The 19,861-nt window shown below is 42.2% G+C and overlaps 1 protein-coding gene across 4 annotated transcripts in view; it reads right to left on the bottom strand.

The window, feature by feature from the left end:
* PGAP1 (post-GPI attachment to proteins inositol deacylase 1) overlaps positions 1–19,861 on the bottom strand; it is a 734,955-nt gene that overhangs the window by 405,454 nt on the left and 309,640 nt on the right. For all 4 annotated transcript variants that reach the window (XM_075830035.1, XM_075830037.1, XM_075830034.1 and 1 more), the window contains 2 exons: positions 8,440–8,523; positions 3,600–3,649 (listed from right to left, as the gene is read on the bottom strand). In XM_075830035.1, the coding sequence (XP_075686150.1) occupies positions 3,600–3,649; positions 8,440–8,523 (134 nt within the window). The remainder of the gene's footprint in view (positions 1–3,599; positions 3,650–8,439; positions 8,524–19,861) is intronic.

Below are 19,861 nucleotides of genomic sequence, written 5' to 3'. Positions count from 1 at the left end.
CCCAGCTCGCTGACATTGTGGCTCCAGCGCTGGACCCATGAAATGTAAGTATAAGAATTGCTTTGCTTTTGTATGTGTCACCAGGTTTTTTGGTGTGTGTGTGTGTGTGTGTGTGTGTGTGTGTGTGTTTTTACAGGCTCTGTTGTTGGACTACTTCGGATTTGAGGACTACTTAGATGACGGCTTTTTTATTCTCATTAAAATGGTTAATGAGGGTTGTGTGGGTTTTTTAAATCAATAAAATATTTTTTCTATGCCCTTGTATTTTTTAAACTTCATTACTACCGCCTTCGTAATGACCGCTGGCTCAATGACAACGTCAATTACTAAGGCAGGGCTTAATGTTAGCCGGTGAAAATGCTATCACTAAATCCCCTTTATTACCCCGGTACCCACCGCCACCAGGGGTACCGAGAAAGCGGAGTAGAGATGGCTGGGTACTGGGTCGACTACAGGCTGGTATAATTAGGCTGGGAAAGGCCAAAAACAGTGGGCCTTCCCACCCTGGTAATGCTCGCCTGCTAATGCTGGGTTGTATCTGGGTGGTTATGAAAAATGGGGGGGGGGGGGACTGGATTGTACCCAGCTATTCCCTTTGACCCTGGTGGCGGTGGGTTCCGGGGTAATAATGGGGGTTAGTGTAAGCCTCTGCACCACCTAACACTAAGCCCCGCCTTAGTAATGGTCAATCAGTCAACGTCCATTACTAAAGCGGTAGTAATGAAGTTTAAAAGAAAATACAACGACATAGAAGAAATATTTTATTGAAATAAAAATAAAAAAAACAACCAACGCTCATTAACCATTTTATTGAAAATAAAACAAGCTGTCATTGTAGTAGTCCTTGAATCCGACGTAGTCCAACAACCGAAACCTGTAAAAAGACACAAACATATTAGTATCATAGGTGGCAGACTTAGATACAGTTTCCATGTGTGATACTGTCTGTTAGATCATGTATCTAAGCCCACCACAAGGCAGGCTTAGATACAGGACCCCAGCATGCAGTAATGTTACTCACCCTCCTTTTCGGCTCTTGGTGCAGCGGATGTCCCGACACCATCCAGCGTCGTGACACCAGGTGCAGCGCACAGCGTCATGATGTCATGACGTGAGAGGACGTCAGGACTTCCGCTGCGCTCGGGAAGGAGGGTATGTATGGTGGTATACTATAGTAACAGGGGCACGTTTATTTTATGACATAGGCCCCAGTTACTATAGTACATTTTTACAGACGCGGTGAGGGGTGCCGCGGCTCGGTTGCAATTGTGACCCCTGTAGCTGCAGTAGCCCGGGGATCTGGGGCACTGAGCCAAAGATCTGGGGCTTGAGCCCTCGAGGCCCAGTGCTAGTGACCCCCCTGAGTTTCCCTATCCTCTACTAGCCAAATGGCTATGATCAGTAAAATCTGTGTACTTTCCAACATTAGAATGTCCCCCTTCTAGGAGAAGCGATCTCGAAACAGCATGAAATGTATGCTCCTTTTCCTCCTTGAATAAGTGTATCTCCTGTACACGTTTATAGACACCATAACAACTTCCTATATACCATTCTGAAAGTATACCTGGCGTTTTGGCCGGCTTTTCGAAATGGGCTATCATGTCGGTGTACGTGAGCAGGGGCACTATTTCTGGCCATTCTGTGACTTTTGTGTGCCATTGTTTGGCAGTTTTCCCCTCTGCGGTCTATGTCTGTGATTCTCGGTTGTCTCTAGGCTAGTGGGCATAGCCTGATGGCTGTCATGTCTCCTGTGCACTGCAAACAAAGAGGAGGGGGATCATTCTTTCCTGTCTCTATCTGTCACATTTATGGGGGCTGCAGCAACATGGATGAGATTGTGAAGTGTTTGTGAGTAGTGTGGTTGAGGTTCCAGCACTGGGGTGGGATTTACATCTTATCAGCAGCGCCTGTGTGTTTTTATCTGCTTCTGCTTCCTCCCTCTGCTCACCCCTCCATAGACTTACATGAAGCGTGTCTTACCAAGTCACTCTCTCTAATCCATTCTCCTACTCCCCCTCCCCTCTCCACAGAAAGTTATGGAGTTTACATGAGGGGAAACAGCTGAATTTTGGCTGTTCTATATCAGATATACTGTTAGTCAGTGTAGGTTGTTTGAAAGGTTAGTCCATTTAGAGTATTAGATCTTAAATCATTAAGTGTATATACATTTTTTTTTTTTTTTAGACGAGAACCCTTTTAATATATTTCCAATAGACTTTGAACATATTTGATAAAGGTATACTAATGTAATCAATATGTGCACTCCATTAGCATTGGTACTGCGAGCTAGGTACAGTTCAAAGAGAGAGAACGTCCCCCCATAAATTATCACATAGGCAGCTCCATAATATATATCAAAACACAGAACAGAGAAAAGAGCTTATTGCCGGAAATATATATAGAAAAGAGATACTTTATTAACATATATAAACAAACAATTTTTTAAAACAATATATTGAAAGGACAAGACCCTAGTAAAAAAGGTTAGGAGCGATTACTATCAATTATAGTACAGAGTAGGTTAGCAGTGCTACCAAATATCTGATCCTGTCATACATTCAAATACAGGATTCCCCTTTTAAAGAGTAGAGGATCAATTGAAAAAGTGTACACAATCTATGTTTAAGTTTAAAGCAACCAAGAGGATTCAAAAATCCTTATAAAGTGCTAGTGCATAATTAGAATAAATGAAACAAATGGCAGCAGCTTACCCATAGTATAATGTAGTGATAATCAGTGCTCGCTCCAGCACATAAGCCCCAACGCGCATGTCGCTGACAAATTGCTTCCTCAGGGGGAGATATGCATGTATTTGTTCTGTGCCTTGCTACCCTTTTATAGTGTGGTGTATCTAAGAACAGTAACGATGATTCTCGGCGCATGCCCCGTGACGCGACCGGAAGCGGGAACTGCCCCACTTCCGTCTCCAGGCGCTGGAGCGCACATACGGATTCCCGACGCGTAACGGGAGTTCTGGGCATGCGCAGTGCACCATCGGAGACGAAGCGGGGACAGCGGCTGACACGGGCATGCGCACTCATCGTATCAAGGGACTTCAAATGTGTAAGTAGTGTAATGTCTATTTGAGTGTAATTATTTACGTGTGTGCACAGGAACAATGCCCAACTAGCCTCACATAAACGTGGAAAATAGCTTCAAATCTGAACAGGTTATAACAGGATGTATAGATAAACACTGAGAACAAAGGAGTCATGCACTATTTAGAATAAAGTTTGCCAATGGCATAGAAAAATAAATTTTATTTAGACAATACAATTTACATATAGTTTAAAAATAGACTACAAATCAGAGAACTGTACACCTCCTAAGTAGCATAGGAGAACATATTCTGACATTAAGGAGATCTAAATCCGCACTTGCTGGTGACCTAACCAATATAAAAAAATTTCCTGTTGAGACATATGTTTATATCAGGATATATAGATGTTGTACTAGAAATAAAGATTTAATTAAATGGAAGCACTAGCCTACCATAATATATGATGCAATAATATATGGCTATACTTAAATGCTTGCACCATACGTTTACATTTTATGCCATTATAACAAAAATGTAGAGAAACATAAATTATACATACCACTTGCTTGAATATTTATCATTGCAGCCAAATATCCAACTGTGAGTAAACTGCACAAAAAATATTAAAATAAAAGATGAAAGAGCTTTTGTTTACAGTTTGCCGTTATTTGCCCAAATCCATTAGTATATAATGCATAATTGCCAACCGACCATGAATTCACAAACAGTCTGTAATTTTCAGCCGTCCAGCACCCTTGAAGTCTGTCTAGGGCGACTGTACAGCAAATAATCTGCTCCCACTGTATGAACTCCATATAGGCATCTATTAGATTGATGTATTTTTAGTGCCACACTTATGCCAGTGGCACTTAAAAATATCACTCGCATAAAATCTTCTGATAATATCGAAGTATGTGAATACCACTGGCAGACAGTCATAAATTGCTGCTCGATTATAACATACATAGGCGTCCATAAATATTTGGGCATTGACCAAGATATTGCTATTTTACCTGTCTACCACAACATATGGTGTTGAATTAAAATAATGACTACAAGCTCAATGCCGAAATAATTGTATGACTGTATAAGGGCCGGTTCAGACCTACATTGGCCTTTCTGTTGTTCTGCTCGGTCAGGGGAGGAAAAACAACGAAAATGACCGCTATATGCAGGGGGTGGCGCTTTCTGCAGGGGGGTGGCACTATCTACAGGAGGGCTGACGCTATATGCAGGGGGTGGCACTATCTACAGGGGGGATGGTGCTATCTACAAGGGGGATGGGGAGACGTCGGGGCTCCCTCTAGGAACAGAGTTCCCGGCCAGATCGCTCTGACAGGAGATTCCACTCCTAGTGGGAGCTTAGGTGGCGCTATCTACAGGGGGCGTTCGCTATCTACAGGGGGTTTGTATTCCGGTGATCTCAAACCCCCGGCAGAGATAAGTGTGCAGCGCTGCTCACACTGAAACAGCACTGCACTCATTAAAGAGGCTCTGTCACCAGATTTTGCAACCCCTATCTGCTATTGCAGCAGATAGGCGCTGCAATGTAGATTACAGTAACGTTTTTATTTTAAAAAAACGATCATTTTTGGCCAAGTTATGACCATTTTTGTATTTATGCAAATGAGGCTTGCAAAAGTACAACTGGGCGTGTTTACAGTAAAAGTACAACTGGGCGTGTATTATGTGCGTACATCGGGGCGTGTTTACTACTTTTACTAGCTGGGCGTTAGGAATGGGAGTGTATGATGCTGACGAATCAGCATCATCCACTTCTGTTCGTTAACACCCAGCTTCTGGCAGTGCAGAGACACAGCGTGTTCTCGAGAGATCACGCTGTGACGTCACTCACTTCCTGCCCCAGGTCCTGCATCGTGTCGGCCACATCGGCTACAGTTGATTCTGCAGCAGCATCAGCGTTTGCAGGTAAGTAGCTACATCGACATACCTGCAAATGCCGATGCTGCTGCAGAATCAACTGTAGCCTCTGGTGCCGATGTGTCCTCGCTCGTCCGACACGATGCAGGACCTGGGGCAGGAAGTGACGACACAGCGTGATCTCTCGAGAACACGCTGTGTGTCTGTGCACTGCCAAAAGCTGGGCGTTCTGAAGAGAAGTGGATGATACTTCTCGTCAGAACGCCCAGCTAGTAAAAGAAGTAAACTCGCCCCGATGTACGCACATAATACACGCCCAGTTGTACTTTTACTTTAAACACGCCCAGTTGGACTTTAGCAAGCCTCATTTGCATAAATACGAAAATGGTCATAACTTGGCCAAAAATGCTCGTTTTTTTTAAAATAAAAACGTTACTGTAATCTACATTGCAGCGCCTATCTGCTGCAATAGCAGATAGGGGTTGCAAAATCTGGTGACAGAGCCTCTTTAAACCCCGTTCCAGGCTGCCAACGTTTATATACGTGACAACTGCACAAGGCATCCGCAGTTGAAACGTATATAGCTGAATGGCTGTCGTGAAGGGGTTAATTATCAAAAGGTTGCAAGGTGGCGTAGACTTCCCAAATATACGGTTACATAATATAGATTTTGAATAAATCTTTATCCTCAATAAATGTAATGATCATTTAAAATCAGCATTGAGTTTACTAGTGTTGTCTTATTTTAAATTATAATAAGTTTGATGATCTGAAATACTTAAAGGGTTGTTCCCATGTTGCACATTTATGGCATATGCATAGGATATGCCATAAATGACCAATAGATGTGGGTCCAAGATGGGAAAACACATTTAAAATGTGATAAATTAGCAAAAATAGAAGAAATCGGGTGAGGGGCAGATAGTTTTACCAGAACTGTATATAATACACATATATACACCATCAGCCATAACTTTAAAACAAGCTGCCTAATATTGTGTATGTCCTCCTTATACCGGCCAAAACAACTCTGACCCACTGAGATATGCATGCCACAAGCACTCTGAGGGTGTCCTGTGGCATCTGGCACGTTAGAAGTAGATCCTTTATGTCCTGTAAGTTGCAAGGTGGGGCCTGCATGGATCAGGCATTTTTGGATTGAATTCTTGGGAATTTGAAAGTCAAATCAACACCTTGAACTTTGTGTGATGTTCCTCAAACCATTCCGGAACTGTTTTTGCAGTGTGACAGGGCGTATTACCCTGCTGAAAGGGGCCACTGCCATTAGGGAACACTGTTGTCATGAAGGGGTATACTTGCTCTGCAACAATGTAAAGGTAGTTGATACGGGTCAAAGTAACATCCACATGAATGACAGTATCCAAGGATTCCCAGCAGAACATTGATAGAGCATCACACTCCCTCTGAATAGTGCAATAGTGAATAGTGCATCCTGGTGCAATTTCTTCCTCCGGGTACACGATGCACACGAACCTGGCCAGCCACATGATGTAAAAGAAAACGTGATTTATCACACCAGGGCACCTTCTTCCATTGCTCCATGGTCTAGCTGTGATGCTTACTTGCTCATTGTAGACACTTTGGCGTTGAAAAGGGGTCAGCATGGGCACTCTGACCAGCCTATGGCTACGCATCCCCAAACGCAGAAAGATGTGATGTGCTGCGTGCTCTGACACCTTTCTATCATAGCCAGCAATACTTTTTTTTAAAACTGTGTGCTATAGTAGATGTGTTTAAATATATATATATATATATATATATATATATATATATATATATATATATATATATATATATATACATTGAAGGAAATAAGTATTTGATCCCTTGCTGATTTTGTAAGTTTGCCCACTGTCAGTCATGAACAGTCTAGAATTTTTAGGCTAGGTTAATTTTACCAGCGAGAGATAGGTTATATATAAAAAAAAAAAAAAAAAAAAAGAAAATCACAGTCAAAATTATATATATTTATTTGCATGGTGCACAGAGAAATAAGTATTTGATCCCCTACCAACCATTAAGAGTTCAGCCTCCTCCAGACCAGTTACACGCTCCAAATCAACTTTGTGCCTGCATTAAAGACAGCTGTCTTAAATGGTCACCTGTATAAAAGACTCCTGTCCACAGACTCAATTAATCAGTCTGACTCTAACCTCTACAACATGGGCAAGACCAAAGAGCTTTCTAAGGATGTCAGGGACAAGATCATAGACCTGCACAAGGCTGGAATGGGCTACAAAACCATAAGTAAGACGCTGGCTGAGAAGGAGACAACTGTTGGTGCAATAGTAAGAAAATGGAAGACATACAAAATGACTGTCAATCGACATCGATCTGGGGCTCCATGCAAAATCTCACCTTGTGGGGTATCCTTGATCCTGAGGAAGGGGAGAGCTCAGCCGAAAACTACTTGTTAATGATCTCAAGGCAGCTGGGACCACAGTCACCAAGAAAACCATTGGTAACACATTACGTCGTAATGGATTAAAATCCTGCAGTGCCCGCAAGGTCCCCCTGCTCAAGAATGCACATGTACAGGCCCTTCTGAAGTTTGCAAATGAACATCTGGATGATTCTGAGAGTGATTGGGAGAAGGTGCTGTGGTCAGATGAGACTAAAATTGAGCTCTTTGGCATTAACTCAACTCGCCGTGTTTGGAGGAAGAGAAATGCTGCCTATGACCCAAAGAACACCGTCCCCACTGTCAAGCATGGAGGTGGAAACATTATGTTTTGGGGGTGTTTCTCTGCTAAGGGCACAGGACTACTTCACCGCATCAATGGGAGAATGGATGGAGCCATGTACCGTCAAATCCAGAGTGACAACCTCCTTCCCTCCACCAGGACATTAAAAATGGCTCGTGGCTGGGTCTTCCAGCACGACAATGACCCGAAACATACAGCCAAGGCAACAAAGGAGTGGCTCAAAAAGAAGCACATTAAGGTCATGGAGTGGCCTAGCCAGTCTCCAGACCTTAATCCCATCGAAAACTTATGGAGGGAGCTGAAGATCCGAGTTACCAAGCGAAAGCCTCGAAATCTTAATGATTTACAGATGGTCTGCAAAGAGGAGTGGGCCAAAATTCCATCTAACATGTGTGCAAACGTCATCATCAACTACTAAAAATGTCTGACTGCTGTGCTTGCCAACAAGGGTTTTGCCACCAAGTATTAAGTCTTGTTTTGTTTGCCAAAGGGATCAAATACTTATTTCTCTGTGCACAATGCAAATAAATATATATAATTTTGACAATGTGATTTTGTGTTTTTTTTTATTTTATATAATCTATCTATCTCTCACTGGTAAAATTAACCTAGCCTAAAAATTCTAGACTGTTCACGTCTTTGACAGTGGGCAAACTTACAAAATCAGCAAGGGCTCAAATACTTATTTCGTTCACTGTATATTAGCAAATGCTTACAACATACTTTTAATATAAAAATAACAGTGTTATTTGAAATATCTTCTATTTAAGAGAAAATATATAGGTATCTTACCAAGAAGGTGCTTCGACAGTGAAAGAGGTTGTACGTTTTTCTTTTATCACGAAGAGGAAATGCAAAATAGGTTTCACTGTATGACTATTTTTTAAAACAGAAAGAAAATAAACATTAGAAATATTAACCCCTTAAAGGATACAGCTAATTTTAATCATCAATTATCTGACAGTTATTTTATGTAGGTGTATTCATAAATATCTTTGTTTTTGTTGGGGGATATACAAGATTGCATATTAAATTGTGCTATATTGAGTCATTGATCCAGGGATTTATACGGATTGCCATACTGGAGTTGAGAAGGAACGTTTCCCTAATAAAATGAGGAGACTGGGTTTTGCCTTTCTTTAGATCACATTGCAGAATAATAGGCCGAACTGGATAAATATGTGTCATTTCTCAGTCTTACAAACTATGATACCATTAGAAATAAATACTAAATGAAAAAAAAAACATCACCAGTGTAAAGCATTATTTTTTTTTAAACACCATTCACTGGTCACCTTAATATTACACGGCCCAAAGTGGGCCATGTAAACGAGCGCCGATCAACGAGACAGCTCATTGATCGGAGCACGTTTGCTCCTTTGACAAGGAGCTATGTATGGGGACGAGCGCTCGTTACTACGATAGCTCATTTCCATACATCTCTATCATGTCGGCAGCATGTATTCCTGTTTTCACAGTGATATGTGCTGCCGACAACGATTATATTTCGGCTACATAAACTATACAATCACCTGATGAACGAGTGTTTGCTTGTTAATTGGCTGTTTGTTGCCCTGTTAACACAGGGCAATGATCGGGAACAAGCATTTTGTGAACGCTTGTTTGCCCTATAATTGGCCCGTGTAAAAGTGCCTTTCTTCTTTTTTGAGAGTTATTTTTATAATAAAAAGCTTATAAAAATTAATGGATTTTAATTTCATATGCTACTACATTATCCTTATGCTGCTAGTGACATGATAGTCAGACTTTTCTGGTCAGCGACGAGACCGTCGCAGCCTGGCTATAAAAGCACAAAAGGAGCCCAAAATCACAGCTAGAGATGGTATTTTGGGCTCATTTTGAATCAGAGGGTTAGAGATTTAAGCCCTTGAAATTATCCAACAACCAGCAGGTCATTTCTAGGGCCCCCTATACCCCAATGTGGTGTTAAATATGTGACTTCCAGGTGCAGAGGCACTCAGAGATGATGCCACGCATCAGGGGTGGCATGATCACTGTCAGTGACCATTATCATCATATAGAGAACAGCCATTAACCCCTTCCCGCTCCTTGACGTACTATTACGTCATGGCAGCTGTATCGTTCGCGCTCCATGACGTAATAGTACGTCACGGGAGTAACGGCCGTTTCGGCCGTCCTCCCGACACATACAGGAGCTGTGACGCTGCTGTCTTGTTCAGCAGCTGTCACAGCTCCTACAGCGGGGACCGATCGCTGTGTCCCCGCCGATTAACCCCTTAAAATCCGCGTTCTATAGAGATCGCGGCTTTTTAGGGGTTAAGCTGCCATCGCCGGCCTGCTACGCGATAGCGGCCGGCGATGGTGACTATGGCAACCGGACACCAAACAATGGCGTCCGGCTATGCCATAGACGGAAGCCTAGTGGGTCCTGACAACGTCAGGACCCACTATGCTTGCTGTCAGTGAGTAGCTGACAGTTCTAATACACTGCACTACGCATGTAGTGCAGTGTATTAGAATAGCGATCAGGGCCTCCTGCCCTCAAGTCCCCTAGTGGGACAAAGTAATAAAGTAAAAAAAAAGTTAAAAAAAGATGTGTAAAAATAAGAAAATAAAAGATTTAAAAGTAATAAAAGTAAAAATCCCCCCTTTTCCCTCATCAGTCCTTTATTATTAATAAAAATATATAAACAAATAAACTATACATAATTGGTATCGCCGCGTCCATAACGGCCTGAACTACAAAATTATTTTGTTATTTAACGCCGTAAAATAAAATAATAATAAACCGTACCACAATCACAATTCTTTGGTCACTTCACCTCCCAAAAAATGGAATAAAAAGAGATCAAAAAGTCGCATGTACCTAAAAATGGTACTGAACGAAACTACAGTTCGTTACGCAAAAAATAAGTCCTCGCACGGCTTTATTGATTGAAAAATAAAAACGTTCTGGCTCTTAGAATAAGGTAACACAAAAAGTGAATGATTGTTTACAAAACGTATTTTATTGTGCAAACGCCATAAGACATAAAAAAAAACCTATAAACATCTGGTATCGCCGTAATCGTATCGCCCCGCAGAATAAAGTGAATATGTCATTTATAGCGCACGGTGCACGCAGTAAAAAAAAAAAAGAATAAAAAAACAATAGTAGAATTGCTGTTTTTTAGTCACCACGCCACCTAAAAATAGAATAAAAACTGATCAAAAAGCCGCATGCACCCCAAGAAAACTACAATGGATTCCTCAAGGGGTCTAGTTTCCAAATTGGGGTCACTTTTGGGGGGTTCCCAATGTTTTGGCACCACAAGACCTCTTCAAACCGGACATGGTGCCTAATAAAAAAAGAGGCCTCAAAATCCTCTAGGTGCTCCTTTGCTTCGGAGGGCGGTGCTTCAGTCCATTACCGCCCGAGGGCCACATGTGGGATATTTCTCAAAACTGCAGAATCTGGGCAATACGTATTAATTTTGCGTTTCACTGATAAATCCTTTTGTGTTATAAAAAAAATGGTATAAAGAGGATTTTCTGACAAAAAATAAAATGTACATTTCACCTCTACTTTGCTCTAAATTTTTGTGAAACACCTAAAGGGTTCATAAACTTTCTAAATGCTGTTGTGAATACTTTGAGGGGTCTAGTTTCTAAAATGGGGTATTTCATAGGGGTTTCTAATATATGGGCCCCTCAAAGCAACTTCAGAACTGAACTGGAACCTAAAAAAATTAATAAATGAGGCAATACTTCGCTTCTTACATTATACTGATAATGAGCCGTGCTCACCCTGAGATGACCCCAGTTTTGACCGTTTGTATAAACGGAGACCCCTATTAGACTGTTCCAGTGCCCGGTTTTCCCCAGCATACACCCCGAGAAGTGTATTTCTATTGATGAGTCCCTGGTACATTTTAAAGGGAGGGTTCAATTCCGCCAGTACCTGCCGGGTAAGAGGGCAAGGTATGGCGTGAAGATGTATAAGCTGTGCGAGTGCATCAGGGTATACCTACAGGTTTAGGATATATGAAGGAAAGGCCACCCCCAAACCAGACTGCATCCTGGACTACAATAGGTACATGGGAGGGATGGACTTGTAAGATCAAGCCCTGAAGCCCTACAGCGCTATGCGGTGTGGTATAAGAAGCTGGCCGTGCACATCATACAGATGGCTTTGTACAATGCGTACGTGCTACGTCGATGTGCAGTCCAGACGGGAACTTTCCTGGAATTTCAAGAGGTGATTATCAAGAACCTAATCTTTAGGGACCAAGAAGGGGTGGCACCCAGTACTTCTGGAAGCGGGGCCACACGCATCGTACCAGGGCGGCAACACTTTCCAGGGGAAGTTCCCCAAACTGGCAAGAAGGGAAAAAGTCAAAAGAGGTGCAAAGTCTGCTATAAGAGGGCGATAAGGGATGACACAATATATCAATGTGACACGTGTCCCGAATAACCAGAGCTCTGTATGAAAGAGTGTTTTAAAAAAAATTCCCTTGGTTTATAATTTACCCCAATTTTACTTACCCTGATGCACTCCACACAGCTTATCCCCCCTCGTCTTTCCCCTCTGAGCCCTGCTGTGTGCCCAGGCAGCTGATAACAGCCACATGTAGGGTATTGCCATACCCGGGAGAACCCACATTACAGTTTATGGGGTGTAGGTCTCCGGTCAAAATGCTCACTACACCTCTAGATGAATGCCTTAAGGGTGTAGTTTTTAAAACGGGGTCACTTCTTGCGGGTTTCAACTGTACTGGTACCTCAGGTGCTTCTGCATACATGACTTCGCACTAGAAAATCCCCAGTAGGCCAAATGGTGGTCCTTTCCTTCTGAGCCCTCCCATGGGCCCAAACGGCAGTTTATCACAACAAATGGGGTATTGCGGCCCTCAGAACAAATTGCGCAACAGAATGGGGTATTTTGTTTCTTGTGAAAATAAGAAATTTTCAGCCAAAACTACATATTTGAAAAAAATAATTTTGTTTTCATTCCCAGCCCAATTCAAATTAGTTCTGTGAAGAAACTATGGGGTCTAAATGGTCACATTACCCATAAATTAATTCCTTGAGGGGTGTAGTTTCCAAAATGGGGTCACTTCTGGTGGGTTTCCATTGCTTTGATACCTCTGGGGCTCTGCAAATGCGACATGGCAGCCGAAAACCAATCCAGCAAAATCTGGACTCCAAAGAACACACCGCGCTCCTTCCCTTCTGAGGCCTCCCATGGGCCCAAACGGCAGTTTATTGCCACAAATGGGGTATTGCTGCACTCAGGAGAAATTGGGCAACAAAATTGAGCATTTTGTTCCCTGTGAAAATAAGAAATTTTGCTAAAAAATTACATCTTATTGCAAAAAATGTCATTTTTTTTATGTCACAGCCCAATTGAAATAGGTGCTGTGAAAAAACGGTGTGCTCAAAATGCTAACAACAACCATAAATGAATTCCTTGAGGGGTGTAGTTTCCAAAATGGGGTCACTATTGGGGGATTCCTACTGTTTTGGCACCTCAACACCTCTTCAAACCTGGCATGCTGCCTAAAATATATTCTAATAAAAAAGAGGACTCAAAATGCACTAGGTGCTTCTTGGCTTCTAGGGCTTGTGTTTTATTTCACGAGCGTAGTAGAGCCACATGTGGGACATTTCTAAAAACTGCAGAATCCGGACAATACATATTTAGTAGTGTTTCTCTGGTAAAACCTTCTGTGTTACAGAAAAAAAAATGAATAAAATTGAAATTCCGCCAGAAAAATTAAATTTGCAAAGTTCACCTCCACTTTGCTTTAATTCCTGTGAAATGCCTGAAGGGTTAAAAAACTTTCTAAATGCTGTTTTGAATACTTTGAGGGGTCTAGTTTTTAAAATGGGGTGTTTTATCAGGGTTTCTAATACATAGGCCCCTCAAAGCCACTTCAGAACTCAAGAGGTACCTTAAAAAAAAGGCTTTTGAAATTTTCTTAAAAATATGAGAAATTGCTGTTTATGTTCTAAGCCTTGTAACGTCCAAGAAAAATGAAAGAATGTTCAAAAAACGATGCCAATCTAAAGTAGACATATGGGAAATCTGAACTAGTGACTATTGTGGGTGGTATAACCGTCTGTTTTACAAGCAGAAGCCCAATGTGTCACGAGAAAACAATCTCAGAATCGCTTGGGTAGGTTTAAGCATTCCCACATTATTACCACATAAAGTGAAATATGTCAGATTTGAAAAATGGGCTCTGACCCTTAAGGCCAAAACTAGGCTGCAATAAAGAACAAAAAGGACGGCGCCACCTTGTGTAGATCAGTAGATCTGGGTGAGGAGACAATGACAAGAGTATGCTCACCAGAATACGGAGGTTTCAAAGCGTATAATATCCACAGTGCTGCTGCCAGATCCGAGTCGGTGTCCAAGATGGGACCGCTTAGGTAGAGACAAAATTGCAGGTAAAAGTAGATCTTTTGATGGCGCTGCTGTGTGGCGCTACGCCTTTCAACGATGAACAATCGTCTGATGGCCTGAGGAAGACGATTGTTCATCGTTGAAACGCGTAGCCACTCTCAATAAATTGAACTTATTACGAATACCTCGAGACTTCGTTCCACATCATTCTCACCACACAGCAGCGCCATCAAAAGATCTACTTTTACCTGCAATTTTGTCTCAAAACTAGGCTGCGTCCTTAAGGGGTTAAGAGTTGCTCTGCTTAGACACCATGCTTAGGGTACCTATTCTCTTTTTTTTTTCATCATCTCCTAATTAGCCATCCCTCAACTCGACCCTGATATCTACCACCATCCTGTTAGAGCAGTCACATAAGTTGCACCAACACTTGCAACACCCCAACAAACAGATTTTAATAAAGTTTTATGGTATGTTCACATGTTTGAGGCAGCAATATAAGAGGGCGATTTCAAGAGAAAACAGCCTCTAAATCCAGGCGTTTTTGGAGTTTATTGAAAAAGTGTTTTTGATTATTGCAAGCATTTTTTGTAGTGTCAATAAAAAATAAGCTTGTGAAACGCTCCAAGAAGTGACATGTCACTTCTTTTTTTACAAGACTTTTTTAAATTCAGCATGTAAAAATATGCCTCATATGAATTACACCAGGGGCCTCAAGCACGCGGGCCGCATGCGGCCCCTGATGCTGTCTGTGGCCTGCGGGACACAGAGCCGCTAATACAGGACAGTGTTGTCAAGGTCTTCCCCAGCACAGAGTCCCGGGCAGAGCACTAGTATAGGCTCTGCTCCGGGACTCTGTGGAATTACCTGACATCACTGTCCATATATGGACAGTGTTGTCAGGGTCTTCACCAGAGCGAAGTCCCGGCCAGAGCGCCAGTACAGGCTCTGCTCCGGGACTCTTTGGAATTCCCTGACATCGCTGTCCATATGTGGACAGTGTTGTCAGGGTCTTCCCCAGAGTCGGAGTCCCGGGCAGAGCGCCAGTACAGGCTCTGCTCCGGGACTCTGTGGAATTCCCTGACATCACTGTCCATATATGGACAGCGTTGTCAAGGTCTTCCCCAGAGCGGAGTCCCGGGCAGAGCGCTAGTATAGGCTCCGCTCCGGGACTCTGTGAAATCCCCTGACACAACTGTCCACATATGAACAGTGATGGCTAGGGATTCCGCAGAGCTGGACAGTGATGTCAGGAGCACATCTGGAGTCCCAGGCAGAGTGCTAGAAGAAGCTCTGCTCTGGGACTCCAGCTCTAAGCAAGCCCGACATAAATGTCCATATATGGCAGTGTGGCAGCATCTAGGGGTGTGTGACATTATCTACAGAGGGCGCCGTGGCAGCATCTACAGAGGGCGCCGTGGCAGCATCTACAGAGGGCGCCGTGGCAGCATCTACAGAGGCCGCCGTGGCAGCATCTACAGAGGGCGCCGTGGCAGCATCTACAGAGGGCGCCGTGGCAGCATCTACAGAGGGCGCCGTGGCAGCATCTACAGAGGGCGCCGTGGCAGCATCTACAGAGGGCGCCGTGGCAGCATCTACAGAGGGCGCCGTGGCAGCATCTACAGAGGGCGCCGTGGCAGCATCTACAGAGGGCACTGTGGCAGCATCTACAGAGGACACTGTGGCATTATCTATAGGTGGGTGTGTGGCAGTGTCTACAGAGGGCACTGTGGCATTATCTAGGGGTGTGTGACATTATCTACAGAGGGCACTGTGGCAGCATCTACAGAGGGCGCTGTCTATCTTGTCCCTTGTCTCAGGGTCAAGGGAATACATGATTTGTCACAACATCACCTGTCGCTCAACTGTCGTGATTTATTATGTGATTTGTCCCTGCAGATTGATATATGTCGGTCTTACATCAAGAGAACTTAGTGTAAGAATTATGGAGAATGTGAGGGACAAAAAAGGAAACAAAGACGGATGACCCCGAAAAATTTATGAAACTGAAACCAATACCTCGTCATTTTCGAGAACATCATCCAGATAATTGGAGGCTCTTGAAGTTTAGGGGTATTGACAAAATATCTTTGGGAAGTAGAGGTGGTAATATTAAAAAAGCCCTTGCCCAACATGAATGTACTGTAAAACGATTATGAGCCTACAGACAGTTTTTCCCAAGGGGTTAAATCAGATGGTAAGTTTTGCTCCGTTTTTGTAATGACTAGTGAGTGTCAATCTCTGTTTTTTTTAATCTTGTGTGTCGTAATGAAAAAACATTTAAAAAGTTATAAATTGATAAAAGCCCTTATTTCAGGTAGATAATATAGATAAAGAATATCTGGTTTATAAATTTCATATTTTATTTGTAAAGAATAAGGGCTTTTATCAATTTATAACTTTTTAAATGTTTTTTCATTACGATTCTTTGTTACTTACCACCTCCGGAGCGTTGGTCTCCCTTTGACTCTTCACTGTTGAGGACCGCGTTTCTATGCGGTTCAACATGCGGTCCATTGAAAGCCTTTTGGCCTCCCACGGCCTCCGTAGTATTTCTGTTCTTCGGTAACCAAGGACGCTTGACGCAGCAGTCCTTTGGTCGTTATTGTTTTTATGTTAGCATTTCCCAAAACCAGAAAATATCTATACCTATAACTAATTATGGGACCGTTTGTATCTACAGTCAGACGTATATACAGAACTTAACATTTTGATCCCAAGAGATTCTTTTGTGGAATTCCGTAATGACCTGTCAGACTATTCTGACACAAGCAGTATATATTTTTAATACATAAAACATCTTCTAAACCCTTTCTACTTCTGTCCTTCTTATACCGAATCACTATATGTGTATGTTTTTAAAATTTACAATATTGTTTTGTATCCGTTGTTTATGTGACCTTTGACCCGTTTCTTTTGGCGGTCTTTTTCCTTGCCCTGATGTATAAATGAGGCAGGAACCGCACAGTCTGCATTGGCCTGAGGAAGACGTCAGTTCGGCGTCGAAACGCGTAGCCCTGTTAACAATAAAGTCCTCTATCTACCTTACCTACCAAGATGGTCGTGTAATATCTTTATCCGAGCAGCGCCGGTGGTCCAGTTTTTCTTCACTTTCAATCGCACTACAGATCGACAGCAAACTTTGTTTGGCTGTGATGTGGACCTGGCTGCAGCTTGTCAAGCCTTTCTGACACCTATGGTGTCCATCACCCGAGGTGAGCGTAATTGTCGCATCCATCCTCCTTTCATTATCCTATAAGATCCTTATTTGTCCTTTTGTGGCGCCGTGTCTCCTTTTTCTAATTTATTTAGCAAAGATATGTATTGGCAATAATCATAATTATGTTCTCCGTACGATAAGGGTCGCTCTGTGTGCGATGACCTCCATGGGGATTGGGGTTTATAGATACATATACCAACACTGATTATGTTCCCTAACAGTGGGGGCCGTTCTATACAGTAGGACCTCTGTGGCTACTATTAACCCCTTAGTGACCAGCCCATTTTAGGCCCTAATGACCAAGCTATTTTATTCGTTTTTCTATAGTCGCATTCAAAGAGCTATAACTTTTATATTTTTTCGTCTACATAGCTGTATGAGGACTTGTTTTTTGCGGGATTAGTTGTACTTTTTAATAGCACCATTTTTGGATACATATAATTTTTTTATTCATTTTTATAAACTTTTTTTGGGGGGGGGGGGGATTATAAAAAAAAAACTGAAATTCCACCATCGTTCTATGCGTTTTTCAAACGGACGCCTTTCACTGTGCGGTGTAAATAACATGTTATCTTTATTCTATGGGTCGGTACGATTACAGCGATACCACATATGTAGAGGTTTTTTTTATGTTTTACGACTTTTGCACAATAAAAACACTTTTGAACTAAAATTATTTGTTTTTGCATCGTTGCTTTCCAAGAGCCGTAACTTTTTTATTTTTCCATCAATGTAGTGATTTTTTTGGCTTGTTTTTTGGAGAATGTGACGTAGTTTTGATTGGTACTGTTTTGGGGTGCATGGGACTTATTGATTAATTTTTATTATGACTTTTTTGGGGGGAAATGGAAAAAAATTGCAATTTCGCCCTTGTTTTTTGCGTTTTTTTTTTACAGTGTTCACCTTGCGGTTTAAATTACATATTAACTTTATTAATTGAGTCATATCGGTCGCGTCAATACCATATATGTGTACTTTTATTTATTTTTTACACTTTTAATAAATAAAACCACTTTTTATGGAAAAAAATGTTTTTTATTTATTTTTTTTTACTGTAATTTTTATTATGAATCTTTATTTCACATTTATTACTTATTTTATTAGTCCCACTAGGGGACTTTACTGTGCGATCTTCAGATCGCTGCTATAATGCTTTGGTATACTTCGTATGCCAGAGCATTATTGCCTGTCAGTGTAAATCTGACAGGCAATCTATTAGGACGTGCCTCCGGCGCGTCCTAATAGGCATATGCCCAGGGTAGACCTTGGGGCTTTTATCAAGCCCCCGGCTGCCATGACACCCCATCGGAGACCCGCGATTGCATTTGCGGGCCGCCGGTGGGTGACAGAGGGAGCGCACTCCCTCTGTAAACAAGTTAAATGCCGTGGTCGCTATTGACGGCAGCATTTAACAGGTTAAACTTTGATCGCGGGTGTTGGAGCAGGAGCCCAGCTGTCACCAGACAGCAGAGCCCCGGCTCCAGCCTGCACGGGAGCCCCGGCTCCAGCCTGCACGGGAGACCCGTGCAGGACTTAGACTACGCCGACGTGAAAAGGGGTTAATCATTATTGTTTGACATCCTCTACATTTATTGTATACTGCACATTCCTATACATGGTCGGGTGAATAGTAACTCTTTACATTTGTTTTCTAGCATTGTTTATTATCGGTGCCAGCACCTAACATGGCTGCAGCCGACTCATGAATGTAGTGATGTAGTTCATGGCACAATGTGGAATTGGGTTGTGCGCACTACTCACTTCTGGACACTGCGTTCATCGCTATTGAGGTGCAGCCTCTGCTCTTGCATGCGCCAAACATCTTTACTGTAAGGAAATGGGGTCTAATTCAAATTCAGCTGTTAGTTGACTACTTAAACCTTCCTACTACACTGATCCAGCACCCCCTGACTAAGCCAGGTGCAAAACGCGCGTTGGGGTGTTAAACAGTGTATAAGCAGCTACGATGGCTTATGGTGGGTGAGGTCTCTTGTACATGGTATTAGTTTGGATAAGTACTAATTGAGACATTAATTTGGTATCATCGTGGCTTTATTTTAGGAGTAACTGTTGTGCACATAGTGGTTTTATACATACAAGGTATGTTATGACATTTAGAGATATCGACCTAGGTTACGACCATATATGCCCTGCCTTATGATATACACTGTCCTCTTATTGTACTTTGTGTACATGTGTTTTTAAACGGTATGTAAAACGGTTTTTGTGTCTTAATAAAGAATTTTTCTCTACATTGGATGGGTATTCTTTATTATAGTGTTAAGGGAAGTTTCGGAAGGTTTATATATAATATATGGGTTCCCATATGATTATGGGTTAATTGTATGACCTTACATACATGTGGTATTCTTTCTCGGTTTAATTTCTGTGGAACAGTGCCTTAAAGCGTAGCTAAACTTTTGCAAAAAAACAATATTTAAAGGGGTTGTCCGAGATTTTTTTTCCCAGTAAATTTAAACACACATTACACATATTTACAGTTGAATAATATACTTACCCGTGCAATCTTGCTTCTGTTCTCCGCTCTGGCTGTTCTTTTCCTCGGATCACATGACTTCTGACATCACTTTTTCAGGCTCCTCCACTGTCGTGTCGTATCCCGA

The sequence above is a fragment of the Rhinoderma darwinii genome, chromosome 6, assembly GCF_050947455.1.
Source record: "Rhinoderma darwinii isolate aRhiDar2 chromosome 6, aRhiDar2.hap1, whole genome shotgun sequence".
NCBI classification, from domain to species: Eukaryota; Metazoa; Chordata; class Amphibia; order Anura; family Rhinodermatidae; genus Rhinoderma; species Rhinoderma darwinii.
The sequence above is the reverse complement of the archived record's forward strand: the minus strand, read 5'-3'. Positions and strand labels throughout refer to the sequence as shown.